General features: G+C 35.6%; 1 protein-coding gene across 28 annotated transcripts in view; it reads right to left on the reverse strand.

Annotated features, from left to right (window-relative positions):
- The window catches only part of patj (PATJ crumbs cell polarity complex component), a 177843-nt gene that overhangs the window by 36388 nt on the left and 122541 nt on the right, over positions 1–18914 (reverse strand). For all 28 annotated transcript variants that reach the window (XM_087302469.1, XM_087302455.1, XM_087302462.1 and 25 more), the window contains 6 exon segments: positions 14273–14469; positions 11550–11641; positions 7020–7092; positions 6136–6231; positions 4510–4587; positions 1893–1961 (listed from right to left, as the gene is read on the reverse strand). In XM_087302469.1, the coding sequence (XP_087158595.1) occupies positions 1893–1961; positions 4510–4587; positions 6136–6231; positions 7020–7092; positions 11550–11641; positions 14273–14469 (605 nt within the window).

Below are 18914 nucleotides of genomic sequence, written 5' to 3' on the forward strand. Positions count from 1 at the left end.
TGTACATTGCTGCATTCATCTTTCCCTCTATCCTGACTAGTCTTCCAGTTACTGCTGCTGAAAAACATCCCCACAGCATGATGCTGCCACCACCATGCTTCACTGTAGGGATGGTATTAGCCTGGTGATGAGCGGTGCCTGGTTTTCTCCAAAAGTAACTGGCTTTCACTCCAAAGAGTTACATTTTAGTCTCAGTTCAATTGAGAAGCCTTCAGATGCTTTTTGGCAAATTTCAGGCGGGCTGCTTTGTGCCCTTTACCAAAGAGTGGCTTCCGTCTAGTCACTCTACCATTCAGGCCTGATTGATGAATTGCTGCACAGATGGTTGTCCTTCTGTAAGGTTCTCCTCTCTCCACAGAAGAACGCTAGAGCTCAGACAGAGTGACCATCAGGTGATTGATCACCTCCCTGAATAAGGCCCTTCTCCTCTGATCACTCAGTTTAAATGGCCGGCCAGCTGTAGGAAGAGTCCTGGTGGTTCCAAACATCTTCCACGTAGGGATGATGGAGGCCGCTGTGCTCATTGGAACTTTCAGAGCAGCAGAAATTTTCCTGTAACCTTCCCCAGCCTTGTGCCTCAAGACAATTCTGTCTTGGAGATCTACAGACAATTCCTTTGTCTTCATGCTTGGTTTGTGCTTTGACATGCACTGTCAATCCTGGGACCTTATATAGACAGCTGTATGCCTTTTCAAATCATGTCCAATCAACTGAACACAGGTGAACTCCAATTAAGCTGCTGAAACAACTCAAGAATGATCAGTGGAAACAGAATGTACTCGAGCTCAATTTAGAGCTTCACAACAAAGGCTGTGAATCTTCTGTACATGTGATTTTTCAGGTTTTTTTATTTTGAATAAATTTTCAACAATGTCAAAAAATCTTTTTTCACATTGTCATTATGGGGTATTGTGTAAAGCATTTTGAGAAAATAAATGAATTTAATTTATTTTGGAATAATGCTGTAACATAAAAAATGTGAAAAAAGTGAAGCGCTGTGAATACTTTCCAGAAGGACTCGGTAGACTGATGGCATTTCATGCCGTTCAGCCTGATAATCTTAATACGTGAGCAAAATAACTTTTGTCGCCATCATTTTATAGATTATGCTAGATAATCATTCAAATACTAGCTCTGAAATGATTTCTGTAAAGGAGCCACAGTTTCTGCTGTTCTACCCGTCAGCTGCAGATGTTAATGAATGGAGGAAAAAAGTAGTTCCTCATAAAAACAATTTTGAGACTCTCCATTAGAGTATTAATTACAATAAATTCAGAAAACTAAAATATGACAAACTAAATCAAAATTTGTTTTTAAAATGAACACTGTGTGTAACCTTACCTTCTTTAAAAAGAATTGGCCAAATCCCATTCAAATTTCATTCGGTTTGTAAGGTTTTAAACTTTTCTAAGGCGAACAACAGGACATTTAAACACTCAATCAGATTCAATTTACACTCAAACAACCTTTTTCCCAAAAAAGTGATGCAGTAAGTTTTTATTGATGAACAACAGTGTTATAAATTACTCCGGGGTCATTTCAAATGGCTTCCGTTTTCTGTGATGCAAAACAATGTTGATTACAGCTATTATTCACAAATGTCTTGTTTTTTTATTGCGTTTTTTTTTTTATTTACTTGCAGGACTGGGCATTTAAAAAAAATCACAGGCTCATTGCCTACTAAAATAGCTTATTATCTAATCACCTTAAAAATAAGAAAAGAAAAAAAGCAGCAGAAATAATGGCTGACATGTGCATCTTGAAATGTGCGAAGACTCAAATACGTTGAAAAAATGTGAAAAGCATAACAAGGGCACTTTAAAGTCAACATGAACTCAAAATGAAAGCGTGCCGCGATTGACAAAAACACAAACAAACAAACACACACACACCTGCTCTACTTGAGGTTTGGCCGACTGTTCGCTTGGAGACTCCAGGAGTTTCTCTGCAGGTTTCAGCTTCTGCGATGATTAATAGAGCTTAATTAGTTTTATCACTCAGTATAACAGGCTACACAAGCTACATTTAATGGAGCAATTATGAAAGCGAATAACATTTATGGCACTTTTGATTCATGGGTCACATGGCAAGGAGAGAAACGCATTACTAGTGACACAACGGATGTTATTATATGTAATGAATGAATGAGGTATGTTCTCTTCTCATGACTAGCATCTTTAATTCAGCATGTGCACTCTGGATATTTTAATAGAAATTATTTAGCTATTTTGCATTTGATTTTTTTTTTAATTTAAGGGATACATTGGAAAAATAAAATGAAATGAAAACAAAGAAAAAAAAGTTTGGAATTTGTTAAATTACACTGCAAATGTATTAAATTAATATTAAAAATTAATGTGAATATATGGTAAAAATGTTCTTTCTGCATTCAGATTAAATATTTTGGTAAATATTTACAAAAAATAACAATTAGTTGCTGCTTGTCACACCTATAAAATGTAACTGTTGTTGTAAATGATTATTCATAATTCAGTGAGTGAATCTGGATATTTTAGGGGACATTTATTGGAAAGATATAATGAAACGAAAATGAAGAAAAACAAAATTGAAAAAAAGTTTCATATTTTTTTTTAAATGCACTGAATATATACAAAATAATTATGTTGTAGAATTATATATTAGTATTGACATATGGTAACAATTTCTTATATTATCATTTTATATTTATTGTTTTGTAAATATTTACTAACATTAAGAAAATAATAACCTATTTAGTGGCTGCTTACATCAATAACGTAATTAGAATTGAAAATTATATTTAATTAGGCAAGGGAATCTGGATATTTTAGCGGAAATATGTAATAATATTTTTGTGAAATTGTGTTGTTTGTCTTTTTTTTGCATGAATTTAATTGTATTATCTTTCTATTTCTAAAGATATTTGGTGACTAAAATATTATTTGAATAAATATATCAATTTAATTAATCTGTTTTATTCAAATGCACAACATATATGACCTATATTCACTGAGAAATGCATAAAAATAATCTAAATAAAATATTACAGTGGAAATGCATTATAAAAAATAAAATGAAATGAAAGTAAAAAACTGGGATACATTTCTGATTTTTATTGTATTTATTAAGTAATTGATTTAGCAATGTATGTAACTATATAAAAATGTAAATTATAAATGAACAATTTATATATTAGAACTTTTGTAACTACAGTCCTCAACATATAACAAATCCCTCATTTAAATGAACATTTTCTATATATTATATTCATGCACATACTGTCAGGATTCTGCCACTTTGGTCTAGCTAATTTTTGTTTTGGTGGCAAAGTCCAGACACTAGTCCTGTCATGTCTTGTATGTTGTGCTCGGCTTGAGTTTTGTCAAGTTGAGCACTCATTTTCTGTCATTGTGTGTCTTTGTATGAGCGCCATCATGGCCACGCTCAGTCTGGGCATGCTCGGTATGCACGTTCTCCTCCTGGTGTGTTTGTTGTTTTGTTCACCGCATGGTGTTTTTGTTCTCAGCGCTCCAGTCTAGTGGGTTTCAGTTTCAGTTGGCACTGGGATCAGAACATGCATGTCACTTGTGTGAGTGCACAGTAAGGGTTTTCATTTATCGTGTGCTCGTGTCTTACATTCAGTCTTCTGTTCGTGGTGTGTTTAGCACATGGTTTATGTTTACATGCTCCATGTGCTTTAGTGTTGTTTCATGAGAACACACGGTTAAAGAGGTCTCTCGATGGCTGTGTTTTCTAGTTCTGTTTTATGTGAGCACATGGCTTGTGTTGTGTTTTTGTACCATGTGTTCCCCTGTCAATCGTCTTGACCCACCCAACTTGTTATCCTATAATTTATTATTATGTTCACCTGCCCACTTTTCAGTGTATTGGTTTGCTTTCCCTATTTTTGCTCCCAGTGTTCGTCGCTGTTCCTGCGTCTATCAAGCAAAGCCGAGTAAAGTCAGCTTTGCTATGTTGCTGTGTTTTCCACCCACTGGGCTGTTTTAGTTGTTTCTGTTTCTTTTATATAATAAAATCCTTGGTTATATGTGTCCTTACCTCATCCTTCCCATCACCTAACCCTGACACAAACATTAGATTAGTCAATACTGGGGCTAAATATGGAGCTAATCTAACAAAATAACTTGGGATAACTGTCCAAAATTAGTACACCCAAATATTTTATGCTAGGGAAAAATATTAAATAAAAATTTAGAAAGATCGAATTTGCTGAAATTTTGTAGTTTGTCTTTTTTTTCCCAATATTTCACATGAATTTAAATGTTTTATCTATCTATAATGTTCGGTGACTAAAATATTATTTGCATAAATATATTTGTTTATTAAATCAATTTTTATCAATTAAATCAAATTTCATTCAAATGCACAAAATATATGGCCTATATTCACTGAAAAATGTATAAAAATATTAAAAATAAAAGTAAATAAATAAAATTTCATGCATATAAAATAATAACCTAGTAAACGTTCAGCAAAAAATAATACGTCATTCAGACCACATTGGCTTACCTTTACAGCCGATTCTCCATCTGTGAGGCTCTTGTGTGTGGGATCTGAGCTTGCGGTCGCCGTCACGCAGGCCTGATCCTGTATGAGGAGTCAAACAAACAGATCAAATAAAGCAGCAGGCCTAAAAACTCCCTGCAGAGCTTCAACTGGGTCAAAACCGCACCACACTCATTGCCTCTATCAAGGACACAGAGAAGCTGCAGCATGAGAGCTTTTTACCCTCACGCATCCACGTTTATGACAAAAACACACATGCAGATGAGAGAGTCAGAAAGAGCCAGCTCTTATTATGGTTTTCTAATGATGGCAATGGGTTGCTGCACTCTTGCATCATCTCTGTTGAAAAGTTTGAAATGCTGGCTTCTGATATATATATATATATATATATATATTCAGACTCTATATAAAGGGAAGGTATGGTGGCAAAGTAATTATCACTGTCGCCTCACAGCAAGTAGGTCACTGGTTCGAGTCCCGTCTGGGCCAGTTGGCATTTTTGTGTAGAGTTTGTACTGTATGTACTCTCAGTGTTTGCATAGGTTTCCTCCCCCTGGTTTCCTCCACAGCCTAAAGACATGCTGTATAGGTCAGGGTTTCAACAGGTTTCATCAAGTCAAATGTAAGACCTTAGGGCTCTTTTAAGACCATAATGAATGAAATTTCAGAGTTACACAATGGGCAGCAAATTAAACACATTTTATAAGTAGTCAGAAACTTGTAAAAAAAACTCATGAAAGAATAAAGTTACATTATTACCAAGCACACCATTGTTTTTTTTTTTTTTGTGAAAGTCTCATTAGGCTTGACGTGTTAAATGACCCTCTTTCTCTTGAAAAAACAAAAGTTAGATCCAAGATGACTGACTTCAAAATGGCCACCATGGTCACCACCCATCTTGAAAAGTTTGCTTCCTCACATATACCAATGTGCCACAAACAGGACGTTAATATCACCAATGATTCCCATTTTATTAAGGTGTCTCCATATAATTGGCCCACGCAGTATATACTGGCAGTAGCAGGTCTCGGTACTTGCTCTGCCACAATAATCAAAGCAGCAGCAGCATAGCAGATCTATACGGTAAAGACCAAATAAATCAACATTTCCATATTCATATTCATTATTATACTAAATCCTGAGAGTGTTCATGATGGAATTTTAATCTTTATTATTTAAACATAGTGGTTTCCTTCATGAATAAAGTAAACATGGTTTTGTATCAGTTTCCACAAAAATATGAAGCAGCACAGCCGTTTTTAACACAGATGATAATAATAATAAGAAATATTTATCGAGCACCAAATCATCATATTATAATGATATCCGAAGGTTCATGTGACCATGAAGACTGGAGTAAAGATGTTAATAATTGAAATTCTGAATCACAGGTATAAAAGAAAACTTTTATTTGAGACTAAAAAGACTATAGTGAAGGCTGTGATGTGTGGTAGGACTAAACAGTGGCCACAGTCGGATACTGACAGAGTTTTCTCAGTTGAAATGAGTAAAGGGTGGGAGTAAAGGGCCAGAAGCAGTTTTCCATACGTCACAACTTAACAAGCAAATTTAAATGCGCATCCCGGGTCACAGATGAAGGGCGAGTGTGTTTTTCAAGTATTGATTCACCTTGTTGAGCGTGTTCTCAGGGGGGCTTCTGCTCAGAGGAAGGCTTTCGGGTAACTGCGGCTTCTCTGCTGGAACTGCTGGAGGGTTTTCATGTGTCTGAAACAACAGCTCTGGGGTCAGTTCAACTACATTTTAGCAAATCTGTGCTTGCATGCAAATTATCCAATGTACACGTGTGCAAACGCCATAAAGAATGTACATATTTTACAACAACAAAAAAAGAAAATGTTATTATGCTTAAATTTAAATACTTTGACCTGTCCACCCAGTTACTTTTACATGCACACATGGCTGTACCTGACTGTTTTTTTATGTTATTTGTTTTACTCTGTTTTCATTTTTATTTGAGTCCATGTCATTTGTGTAGCTCTTTGCATAATAAAAAAGAGCAATCTAAGACGAAAATAGATGTTAAAAATCTAATTGTAGCTGTCAATATTAATGAAATATTTTTTTTCTTCAGTAATAAATAAAACAATAAATTTTATAATTTTTATTTATACAATTTTTAAACAACCATTTTTAATAAAACAAATAAATGATAAAACAAAATTAAAACAATTTAAATGAACAGATAAAATATTTAAAGTAATATGACCTGACTGTAAAAATTTATTAGTTTGCAATAATGTCAAAGTGTATTAAAATGACCATATATAGATATGAATACAATATGATGTGCACATGGATAATATATGTATATCTAATATATGTAGAAATATCCATAACTATATAGTTAAAAACTGTGCTATATAATGTAAACCATTACGTTATTGTCTGCATTTATAGTCTGAATTTCTAAATAACAGTAAAAAATTAGTTCTGTCACCTTCAAGAACAATCCAAAGCAACCAAAATATCAGACTATTTCTAATGTACTGTACCTCACTGGAGGAGAACAGGGCAGGCTGAGAAGGAAAAGGAGTAACAGCCATTTGATTGATGGCATCTTCATTCCTACAACAGACAAAAAGAGATTGAATGATTATATCTCTGAACAACTTTTTACCACAAATATATAAATAAAATTCCTCTGAGCCTCTTCCTCAAGATCTTATATTGATGAGTAATGTCACCCTCCTCCTGCTCACCTTGACATTATTATTGTCTCGCACACTAAATGACCCGTTTCCAATTACTGTTAATGTGTTTTTTTTTGGTCAAGGTAAGGTTGACGCAGGTGATCAGAATTTATGAAACAATCAATCCTTAGGCTTGTTTCCAATCAACCCTGTCTGAACTGTAATCCAAAATGCCTACTTGGGTCTGGGAGGCCAAGTCTGGCTCCCAAATCTGTTTGCTTAACACCAAATTGGTTTTTCATTTGTCTTAATCCAACAAAAACTAATCCACAAAATAAAACACAAAGCAAAAAAAAAAAAAAACTAATCTACAGTTAAACAAAAATCAGAAAAAGGCAAAAATCGAAATAAAACCCAAAACAAAAATGCAAATCAAGCACAAACAAAACAAATAAAAAACAATAATACAAAAATCTAGATGCTAAGAAAAAAAAAACTAAAAAACAAACTAAAAAAATCAGAAATCGACAGAAAAATGACACGCACACGCACACGCACACGCACACACACACACACACACACACACACACACACACACACACAAACACAAAACAATGTTTCGCTCAATACCAAAATAAAAAACTAAAAGAAAAACACAAAAAGTAATTAGTAAAAAAAAAAGTAACTAAATAAAACAGAAATCAATCAAAACAAACCAACATCAAAGCAAAATTGAAAGCTAAACAGAAGACAAAGAAAGAATAAAACATCAATAGTAAGGGTGCTTTCATACCTAGATTTTTGTTTCGGAACCTGTCTCGTTTGCCATATAGTTTGTTTGGCATGCGTGAAACCAGCAATCGCGCTCGGTTCTGTGCCACTTCAATAGGTTCAAGATTGCCTGAATGAAGTGTTCTCGGCTTGATTGAAACAAACTCTGGAGCGGATCGATTGTAGTGAGAAAGCAAAACGATCCGAGCCCGGCTATATCACAGTGCATTAAGGATAGGCATAGGCATGTATGGATATATGAAGAGGGAATTATGAGTAAGGCCAGATGTCATTCCTACCGGTAAATGTGCGTTTCATGTTAAATGAAATAAATAAACGAAATAAACGAAATAAACGAAAGTGAAAGCATGCTGAAGTATTACCGAGACTGTTTATCCGTTAGGAACATTGACCGAACTGCAGTCTAGCTAAGGGCTCTGTATGAGAGAGTCTTACCTCTGATTTATATTTTGGTGATGATGTCTGTGGGTGTCAACATTCCAAATTAAAGCGCAGATTTCCGCTTATAATGTCTTATTGCACATTGCCATAAATTAAAGATGCATGACAGCTGAGCAGGACTCTGCATAACAAACCATGAAACTCTGACCAATGTAAGGAGAGTTAAATCACACATGACATTCTTTAGCTGTTTTAGTCCATTTAGAATCTTTGCCATATGTAAGTGAACCGCACCAAGAACAAAGAGCAACACTGTAACAATTTTAATCCCTGTTTTGGAACAAATGAATCGATGTACAGGTGTGAAAGCCCCCTAAAATGCAAAACAAACTAATAATTTACCAAAATTGTAACCAAACCACAAAATATTAAGCAAAACCAAAAATCAAACCAAAAATGAAAAAACAAACAAAAACACACGCACGCACACACAAAACATAACCCAAACCGCAAAGCCAAAAGCCAAACCAACAGCACAGCAAAGTAGAAAGCTAAACAAGACAAAAATAAAATAAAAAATTCAAACGCAAAATTTAAAACAAACAAGAAATTTAACAAAACTTAAACCAAACACAAAATGCTTAGCAAAACAAAAACTAACAAAAAAATAAAATAAATAACAAAAACACACACACAAAACAGAACCCAAACCACAAAGCCAAATCGAGATAATAATGCTTTGTTGAAGGGCTACGATAAGGTATGTTTAATGCAGAATTTAGGAAAAAAAAAAAAACAACAACAATCCACCTTTAAGGTTTCTAAAGGAAGTTTGAAAATACAAACATTTAACAAACTAGGGTCACAGAAACAAAGTCTGGGTCCAAAATCCACACGCTAAAATCAGAATTAGTGACATTTTGCCACTCACATCGATCTTGACCGCTGTCCAGCAACATGACTTTCTCGATGACATTTCATCATGTATTGACAAATGACTTTTGACAAAACACAAATCATGTACAAGGGCTTTTGGAACAGTGTGAATTATAAAAAAATGACAGGAATCACATCGGGCGGGATTGATGGCAGCGCAAACTGCGGGTTCATTAAAGCGAGTCTATTAATATTCAGTAGCACATCAACATTTGTTTTGATAGCCGTAAACTGAGCTGTCACAGTCTCATAATTAGCTGTAGATAGCGAGGAGATATCGGTGTCTTTACGCAGCTTTATCAGCTAAACTGTCAGAATAGTCAGTCGAGTAAAGGTCATGCAAACACATACTTATATGAAAATGCAAGATATGAGCATAATGTCTGATTATGCCTGTAATGACAAGATGGACTGATGTATTGCAAAAGCCCTCTTTGCTATCGAAAAGACGCTGGATAGTGATACCAGCTCCAGTTTATTATACCATATCACTCTCTGGATGGGCCGACATGATGACTCTAGAAATTCTGCTATTAAAATGCCATCGAGCATCACATCAAATGTGTCTATGCCACTCATATGTTCTTGCTTGTGTAAGGTTTGCCGATATACAGAAAAATGACAGGATGTGTTTGATTTAGTGTATTAGAATGATCACTCCCATCTTCAAAGTGGCATGTAACACGAATTATAACATGAGAGATTTTGAAGGTTTTCTTATATTGATGTATACAGTGATAATAAACAACTTGAAGGAACCAAACCACAAAACAAAAGAAATTACTGACATTTATTCATTCATTTTCCTTCGGCTTAGTCCCTTTATTCATCAGGGGTTGCCACAGTGTAATGAATTGCCAACTTATCCAGCATATGTTTTACAAAGCAGATGCTCATCCAGCTGCAACCCATTACTGGGAAACATTCATACACACTCATTCACAGACATACTGTACACTTCGGCCAATTTAGTTTATTCACTTCACCTAGAGCGCATGTCTTTGAACTGTGACAGAAACCGGAGCACCCAGAGGAAACTCACGCGAACACGGGAGAACATGCAAACTCCACACAGAAATGCCAGCTGACCCGGCCGGGACTCGAACTAGCGACCTTTTTGCTGTGCTAACCACTGAGCCACCATCTTGCCAAAATCCCGACATAAACAATAAAAAACAATACCGAAAAATAAATGAAAACACACTCCCAAACTATATTAAAACTAATTACACAAAGCAAAATATAAAAAAAAAATCCATCAAAAACCGAAAAACAAAACCAAACCAAAAATAAGCAAAACGCAAGGCAAATCAAAACAAAATTAAACACAATACAAAGCAAAGCAAACACCATTAAACCCAATAAATTAACAAAACCCAAACCACACAATGCTAAGCAAAATCAAAAAATCCCACACAAAATAATGAGAATGGTAAAAATAAATAAATAAACAAACCAAAACAAACTAAAATGATTGTGTCATCTACCACTAAAAACCCAAAAGAAACTAAAAAAATACAAATCACAGAAAGCAAAGTAAAACCAAACAAAACCCTAAACAATAAAACAAATCAAAACATCAAAAAATAAAAAAACAACAACACAATGAAAATAAATCTTTTATTTTATTTTAAATAAAATGCAAAAAAAAAAAAACTAAACTAAACTATAAAACAAAATGCAAATCAAACCAAAATAATCTTGTCTAAAAAAACAAAAACTATCTAAAACAAACAAAAGCAAAGTAAATCAAAACCCTAAACAAATAAAACAACAAACCAATAAAAGTAAAACACAAACATAACAAAAAATTAAACCCAAACCAAAAGAGACAAACAAAACAAAATGAATTAAACAAACAAACCCACAAAGACTTATCAACCAAATCAACAAAACCAAATAAAAGTGCAACCAGTTCATCAATTTCAGATGCTAAAGCTTTTTTTTGAGAATGATAATGCTTGGTTTGAATAATTGCAAGGAGAAAAAAAATCATCAATTGTTTCAAACTCAAGACTCAAGTTCTCAATTTTTCAGCATTAGACTTGCACCAGAATTACTAATTCATTACAATATTATTCTTGAATAAGTTGAATTTCACACACTTTTAAATATTTCAGAGGTAAAATTGACATTATAATAAATTCATGATCTCATTATTTTTTTAACGAATTAAAGACTTCATAACAGCTGAAATGAGACTCATTTTATTTTTCTTTACTAATGAACAGATGGTAGTTTGTGAAAACAGCAGACTGAGGGTCGCCTCTGAGGGTCTCTCACCTGACCAGGACGAGTTTGACCTTTGACGCAGCACTTTTTATTATGGCCGATGCATTCTGGTGGCTCCTGCCATACAACACCTGGTTGTTTATCTGATGGAAGAACAAAATAATGAGCATAAACAAAGACTTATCAAAGAAAACTGTACAAATATGCCAACATTGGGGACATTTTATGAGAACTGTGACACATCCCTAAAAAGGAGTGGTAAATATTTTTTGTAACATTAGTCTTAGCAATGATTGTAAACTGGCTAAAATGAAAAGGTTCACATACTTCGAAATCATAAATTCAAGGCACTCGAAAAGAAAAAATATATAATTCCCCTAATCAAACACAGCTGATCCAACTAATCAAGGTGTTTAAGACTACTAGAGACCATTAAGCAGGTGTGACTTGGAAGTGGTTGGTGGTTGCCCTCCAGGAATTGAGTTTGAGACCATTGGTTAAGGGGAGTGAATCAAGATTGCAATTTTTAATCGTACAGCTCTAGGTACAGTTTGACAAGTTCAGTTTTTTTCTAGGCCAGGTTTGCATTTACACAAATCCAATAATGTAGGTAGTGATGATTATTTCAGACCAATATTTGTCACATTTTGGTAATGGTTTGGCTTGATTGGAACCTCACTTGGGTACTACTACACTGTAAAAAGTGCTGGCATTCACACAATCGATTTGTGTTGGGACAACATGAAGGAATTAAGTTAACTTATTATTTTGTTATTATAAATTAATTTTATAAATTTGGTTAATCATTTTGGGTTTTATAAATTAATATTTTAAAATAATTTTGTTACGTTAACTTATTATTTTCTAATTTAAGTAGATTTAACATAAATCAATAAAGTTAACCCTCCAAAAACTTAAAAAAAAAACATGTTGTTTCGTTTCATTTTAAATAAGTAGATAAACAGAATGAAAAAGCCCCCAAAAGTGAGTTGTACCAAACCAAACCATGCCATGCAGTGCAAAGCACCTTTAATAAATAAAAAAAGTGCTTTTTTTACTTTCACAAACTACTTCCTCCATGAAACCAAGTTTTGGTGAGAGTTTAATTTTGGGAAAGTTTGTAATCTAGGCATATTGAAGGGGTTCACATTAATTTTCCTTCATAGAAGCCCTTTGGTTTCACTATTTAAGACTGTTGTAATAGGATTAGATGCTGGCCGGTGTTTCTAGCTGCTTGCACTCTTAGCAGTCGCACTTTTTTTTCATTTATTTATTTGACCATAGCCTCACTCTTTTTATTCAATAGTTTGCCGCAGCTCCGCTCTACTTATTTATTGTCTCGCAGCCCCATGAGCAAAATGCAGCCTGCAGGGTAATGATGATGTAAATATTATTTCGGCCACACAAGTGTTACAGCGCCATTGTGGTCCATTGTTCAGCATGTTGCGTTACGACGTCGTCGATCCGTGTTCGATTCTCACCTGAGTAATTCTTTTTTTTTTTTTTTTCATTTTTATTGTTAAGACATATAAAACTGTAAGGTTGTTGAACATTTAAAGTTCTAAAGCAGCTGTTTTCTTGAAAAAGACGTGATAGCGTAATTAGAAACTGAATTGGAAATGACCTTATTTTAATATAGTCAGTGGTGAACTGAGGTAGGCCGGTCTAATGCTTGAAACTCCAGGGCTGAAAAGGAGTCCCACTCCGGCCCTGTACGACAGCATACCATGTTTGTCATCTGGGTAACACCAACTGCATCTGGGTGTGCGAACACATATTTGAGCCTGGTTGACTTGTGTCTCCAATCACCTGTGGCAGAACCATTAGCCAAGGCTAGTGGAACGTGACTAATGTGGCAGTGTGTTCACATCTAATGAAGATAGATATTAGACAAAGGTCAGCTGCACAAGGCTGCAAACTCCACACCAAAATACGGCATCGTATACGTCGACCAAATTGCTAAATCGATAGCCAATTCCGAGGAGGAGACAAACCTGGAAATCAAAATCCAGACAGGAAAAGATCAGGGTCAGGAAATAGATCCTATTTATTAAAGGATGTAGCAAATATGGAGAAGCAGCTGAGTACATTTAGAACTCATATCAACTAAAGAATTAAAACTGCGCATGTGAATTATCTTGTACTTTGCCGTATCAATATTTGCATCCTGTAGTGAGATTGCGGTTCGCTATGGACTTTAGGGAACACTTGGAGAGATAAAACGCAGAGGAGAGTGAGGCTAAGAAAGTGATAAGCAAGAACAGTGATAGGGAAACTGAAGGCAGGTGGCTTCATTTGAAATTCATCCAGCCATCTGAGGGAAAACCTTACACCTCTCGTTTGCAGATTAATAACTCAGGCACAGACATAAACCGATAGAGAGAGACAAAAACACAGATGATCCACACTCTGAGCACTGAGCCTGTCCAGCACGTCCCTCAAGATTTAAAATGATTTTGCCTTTATGACACTGTCCCAGACAACCCATGATTGATTCAGCATTAGACCAGAATGAGAATGAAATGGATGGAAGACACCATTTCCCCCTTGGATTACAAGGGCCTTGACAGGAAAAGGCTATTACCTTGAGAAATACAAAATGAAAGCGAGAGGGATAGACCTTTTCTAAATCCTGAGCCCTCACCCATTATGTCTTGAATCTGTTCTATTTCAGAAAATCCATAACAGCGCCACCTACCATATAACCACAAACAAACTGACAGAAAAACCGTTGTAAAACAACCCCATTCTATCCATCTGGTTGGCACATTTACCTCTAACAGCTCGTCGCCCACTTTGATGCGTCCATCGCGGCTGGCCGGCCCACCAGTGGTGATTCCCACCACGAAGATGCTCATACAGGAACGATCCCTGTTCCCAGCCAGACTGAGGCCCAAACCATTGCGATCTTTCTCCAGTTCCACGATCAACAGCTCTCCTGGCAGGTCCGCGTACCTCTGCCTGATCACCTCTAAACACAAACAAGGGTGAAAAGGACATGTCAGATAGGGAATAAGACTGGACACACAAAAGCAATTATATTTCTAGAGGAGAACGATAAAGGCATTGTTTACATGAGTGTCTATATGTCAGGCAGAGGATAGTAAACAATATTGACATGCAATCTGAAAAGCCCTAAGGCTGAAAGAGCAAGCTGTTTCTCTTTTCAACAATGTACTTGGGATCTTATCCTGGAACTGAGCCTAGTGTGATGAGCAATTGCATATTACGTGATCGTAAGGAGTGCTTGTAAATTTGAGGCCAGTCTATTTATTCGAACCCAATTCTGTAAAGCCCAGTGGGTGGGTAATGGGTTGGTGGGGGCAGGAATGCATTTTTTACCTCACACCCTAAACTTGATATTTAGAGAGAGTTAGGGTCAAGTTCAAGAGTTAACACTTAGCTGTTGATTGATTATAAAGCATGTTTGGCATGCTGTCCCGGGAGAGAGCCCTGAGCTCATAAGGTCCTCGAGCTCGGGGCTCCCTCCTGTTTGTAAGGCGAGAGGGGAGTTTGAGCTCAGGTAGGTCTCGAGATCTCCCTTGCTTATTATATGGCTAATGGCCATCCAGGAATCGAGTATGAAACCTATGGTTTAGAGCTGGGGATTCCAAACTTGGTCCTGGAGGGCTGGTGTATAGTTTAGCTCCAATTTCCTTTTTAGTTTTTAGTATACCTAGAAAGAGCCTGATTAGCTGGTTCAGGTGTGTTTAATTGGAGTTAGAACTAAAATATGCCGGGCACCAGCCCTCCAGGACTGAGTTTGGACACCGCTGGTTAAGAGTTTCTGTTAAAGATCCGCACTGGACACAAAAATCAAGAGCCCTTTGGATGGCTGAGTTTGAGTAGACTCATTTTAATTTTCCCTGAAATGAATGAAAAAGTAAAAGGCTGATGCGCTTCAGGCGCTAGAGATTTTCCAGTTTGAGTGGAGATTGGAATTGAATCTTTTACGGCTCACGGCTCAGGTGATATTACATCAAGACTTACAGAGCTCACGTAATCGATTCATGTCCACACGGCGGTAAAAGGTTGAGAGAAAGAGAGAGCAGAAACCTGCGGGATTTAATCGCCACAAGCGTTTTGAACTGAAACATATTAGTCTGGTCAAAATGGCCCTGCATTGACCTAACACAGGCTCCCAACTAGGCCTGCTTTATCCTGCAGCACAAGTGGAAGTCTCAGTTTGCTCCTACCTGCCTTAAATCTTTAAGGAGGGGGGGTTGGGGACAGGACTTCAAGGAAAAGCAGTGACTGGACTCTTGAGCACCAAGAACATTTGATAATCATCCAAGCCAGATGCTTCTCATGAATCTCAAAATACTTCAATAGACGAAGAGACTTTTTGAGGGTTCTTCAGCTTTCATGCTATCAAAATTCAACGTAGGTGCTGCTGGTGGGCATACAGGGACAAAACACTCGATATGGGGATGATAAGCTGGCACTTTCAAACCACAGTGGACCATTAGTTAGTACTTCATTGACGGGAAACCGTGAGAGAACTTCGCAATATGGAATCAAAGAAAACCAGGCAATATATTGGCAAGTCTTACACTCCAGCAGATGGTTTCTGGAGATGTTTCATACTTTTAACAACTTTTCCCCTGTCTTAAAAAGTATTTTCCGAACTATCCCATGTGAGTCTTTAACAAGGCACAGCAAGCTTCAGTAGCCATTCCTATTAAAACCACAGCTGTCGAATGTATGTGTGGTTGAAAATCTGTGTATCGGTGACCTTTTGCACTATGAAAGCTCATCTCGGTTTTCTTTATACTCCGCTGGAGCTCTTTATGGGTGCATCGGGAGACACCACTGCCATGTGAGAGGCCTAATTAAAAGCTTTAGGACCGTAGAAGCGACATTAAACTTCGACAAATGGATAAAGTGAGAGTGTCACACCTTCTACATGAGGAAAGAGAGGAGAGATATAAGAGAGGTCAAAATAAACACGGTCTGCCTGTCTGATAATAGCTGCTCCAGTCCATTAAAAGCTGATTTAATGCCTCATCTGCAAAACAGGAAGTGTTAGAGGGCTTATTGTTGATGTTTTTATTTATTTATTTGGAGGCATTTGAAAAAAAGTTCCTGTTGATGCATCCAGTGGAAAATTTATGAATACATTTACACTCGCACAAAGACAGACTGTGATATGAAAGCATGGTGATTGCATAGCTTATGAATAAATAGCATATGCACCAAAACAAATCCAAATTTAAATTCAGATCCATAAAGTAAGATGATAAGGTAAGGAATTTATCTAATGGTTATCTTCATACTCCCCCGGTTTGATTGATTAGGAATATTAACTAACCTTTCTAGCACAAAAATCTGAAGATTGAATAGAGTAATAATCTTGTTTAGACTTTTATTCTTTAACAAACTGGGGTTATTGTTTCAGTTTATCAATTATTATAACAATAATTGAGAAAAACAAACAATAATAATTATATTACAATAATTCAGAAATAATTTTCAAAATATTTTGTAGAAAACAAAAGTATATCATTAATCAATTCATTAATATCCATCTATAAAAACATTCACAATAAAGATATAAATACAACTGTACACTTTGGTGTATTTGAAGGTGTCAAAGTGAAGATTTATGAAAATAATTACTAATTTTGAGAAAAATATCTTTAAAAATCTGCATTATAATGGAAATCTAGACAAAAGAAACACTTAAAAGTGAATTAAGGATCTTTTTTATTATTAACAAAAACAACAAAATAAACAACAGTGGTTTATGAAAAACCAAAAAGCCCAAAATCTCAAAATTGACAGTTGCATGAAGGTCTTTCCCCCCAAATCTGTCAAGGGCATATTAAATCTAAACTAGGTTTGACAGGTCAGAATCTTTCATTGGGACTTTGATAGCTTAATTCAAAAAAACTCATTACACATTAAGATAAAACTCCATTGATCCATCCATGTTCCTTCATTTCACTGAACTGATCAATGGCATACACAACAAACAGCTCAGCTAAACCACGTTCACAATCTTTACATGCTGACAGATATGGAAATCTGAAGCCCAGGAGCTATAATTTGACAAGAGTCCAGTGATGATACAGAAATCAAAGATCGATGATGGAGTATTTAAGACACGGCTACTGTGAAACAGAAAGGGATGTTGGACAAGGAAAAAGCTTTTAATGCAATGGCAAATAGCGTTACTAGCTTCTGAATGACCTTGATGTAGCCACAGCATCTTATAAAGGAGAAACCTTGGAGGAAAAGCATGACGGTCACCTTGAACTTTCATTCTAACTGAGAGGTGTACAGTGAACCTGCTCTTGATTATATTATGAATCGTGCAGCTGCTCACGCGTGCTGTACTGTACTGTCTGGCTAATAGAGGTCAGACAGTATGAGGTTAGAGATGTAAGAGGTCAGACTGCAAACAGGCTTGAGGTTTACTTTTACATGATGTTCATGAAAAAACATTTAACTCAATTAAAAATAATAAAGATAACCTATATAATAAAATAATGTCAATACAAAAAAATCATAAATCTATCTATCTATCTATCTGTCTATCTGTCTGTCTGTCTGTCTGTCTGTCTATCTATCTATCTATGACAGACAAACCAACCAACCATCCCATCCATCCAACAGATGGACAGATAAACCAATCAACCAACCATCTAGCCATCTATCTGACAGACAGATAAACTAAACAACCAACCAACCAACCACCAACCATCCATCCATCCATTCATCCATCCATCCATCCATCCATCCGACGGACAGAGATAAACCAACCAACCAACCAACCAATCTAACTATCTAAGTTATAAGGACTTGAATGGTCTTACCTCACAATATTGGTCTGAGCTTTTTATCTCTTATACCTCTGTGCATGCTTTACACTCATCTGATGTTGGTATTTTAAAAGTTTTATCAATGCGGGTAAAATCTATGGAGGATTGAGCATTTTCTTCACTGGCACCTAAATTGTGGAATCCTCCGACGTCTTTAATATTAAGAATTTAAAATCCTAAGTGTTTTAAGATAATTACTTACAACTTTTTTTTAGGGTAGCTTATGTGGTTTAGAAAAAAAAAAGTGATATCAAATATTTATTTCTTTGTATGATTGCTTAAAAGAAAAGCTATTTAAATGGTTTTTATTTTTTTATGTGTGTGTATATATAGTTGTTTAATAGCCTGGATCTGTTTGTATATTTGTACAGCACTTTGTATTAATTTTGTTGTGTTTAAATGTGCTTTATACATAAATGTTATTTGTTTTTTAGGCATGTATCCTTATATGTATCTTTTTTCTTTATACTTTTTTATATGTAAAGCCGTTTTAGATGCTACTTTTAAATGCATTATATAAAATAAAGTTTATGATTATTATTTTTAATATTATTATTAACTAAGGTCAAGACATTACATTAGTTAAGGGGGA

The sequence above is a fragment of the Danio rerio genome, chromosome 22 (assembly GCF_052040795.2).
Source record: "Danio rerio strain M-AB ecotype USA chromosome 22, GRCz13ab, whole genome shotgun sequence".
Classification (NCBI taxonomy): Eukaryota; Metazoa; Chordata; class Actinopteri; order Cypriniformes; family Danionidae; genus Danio; species Danio rerio.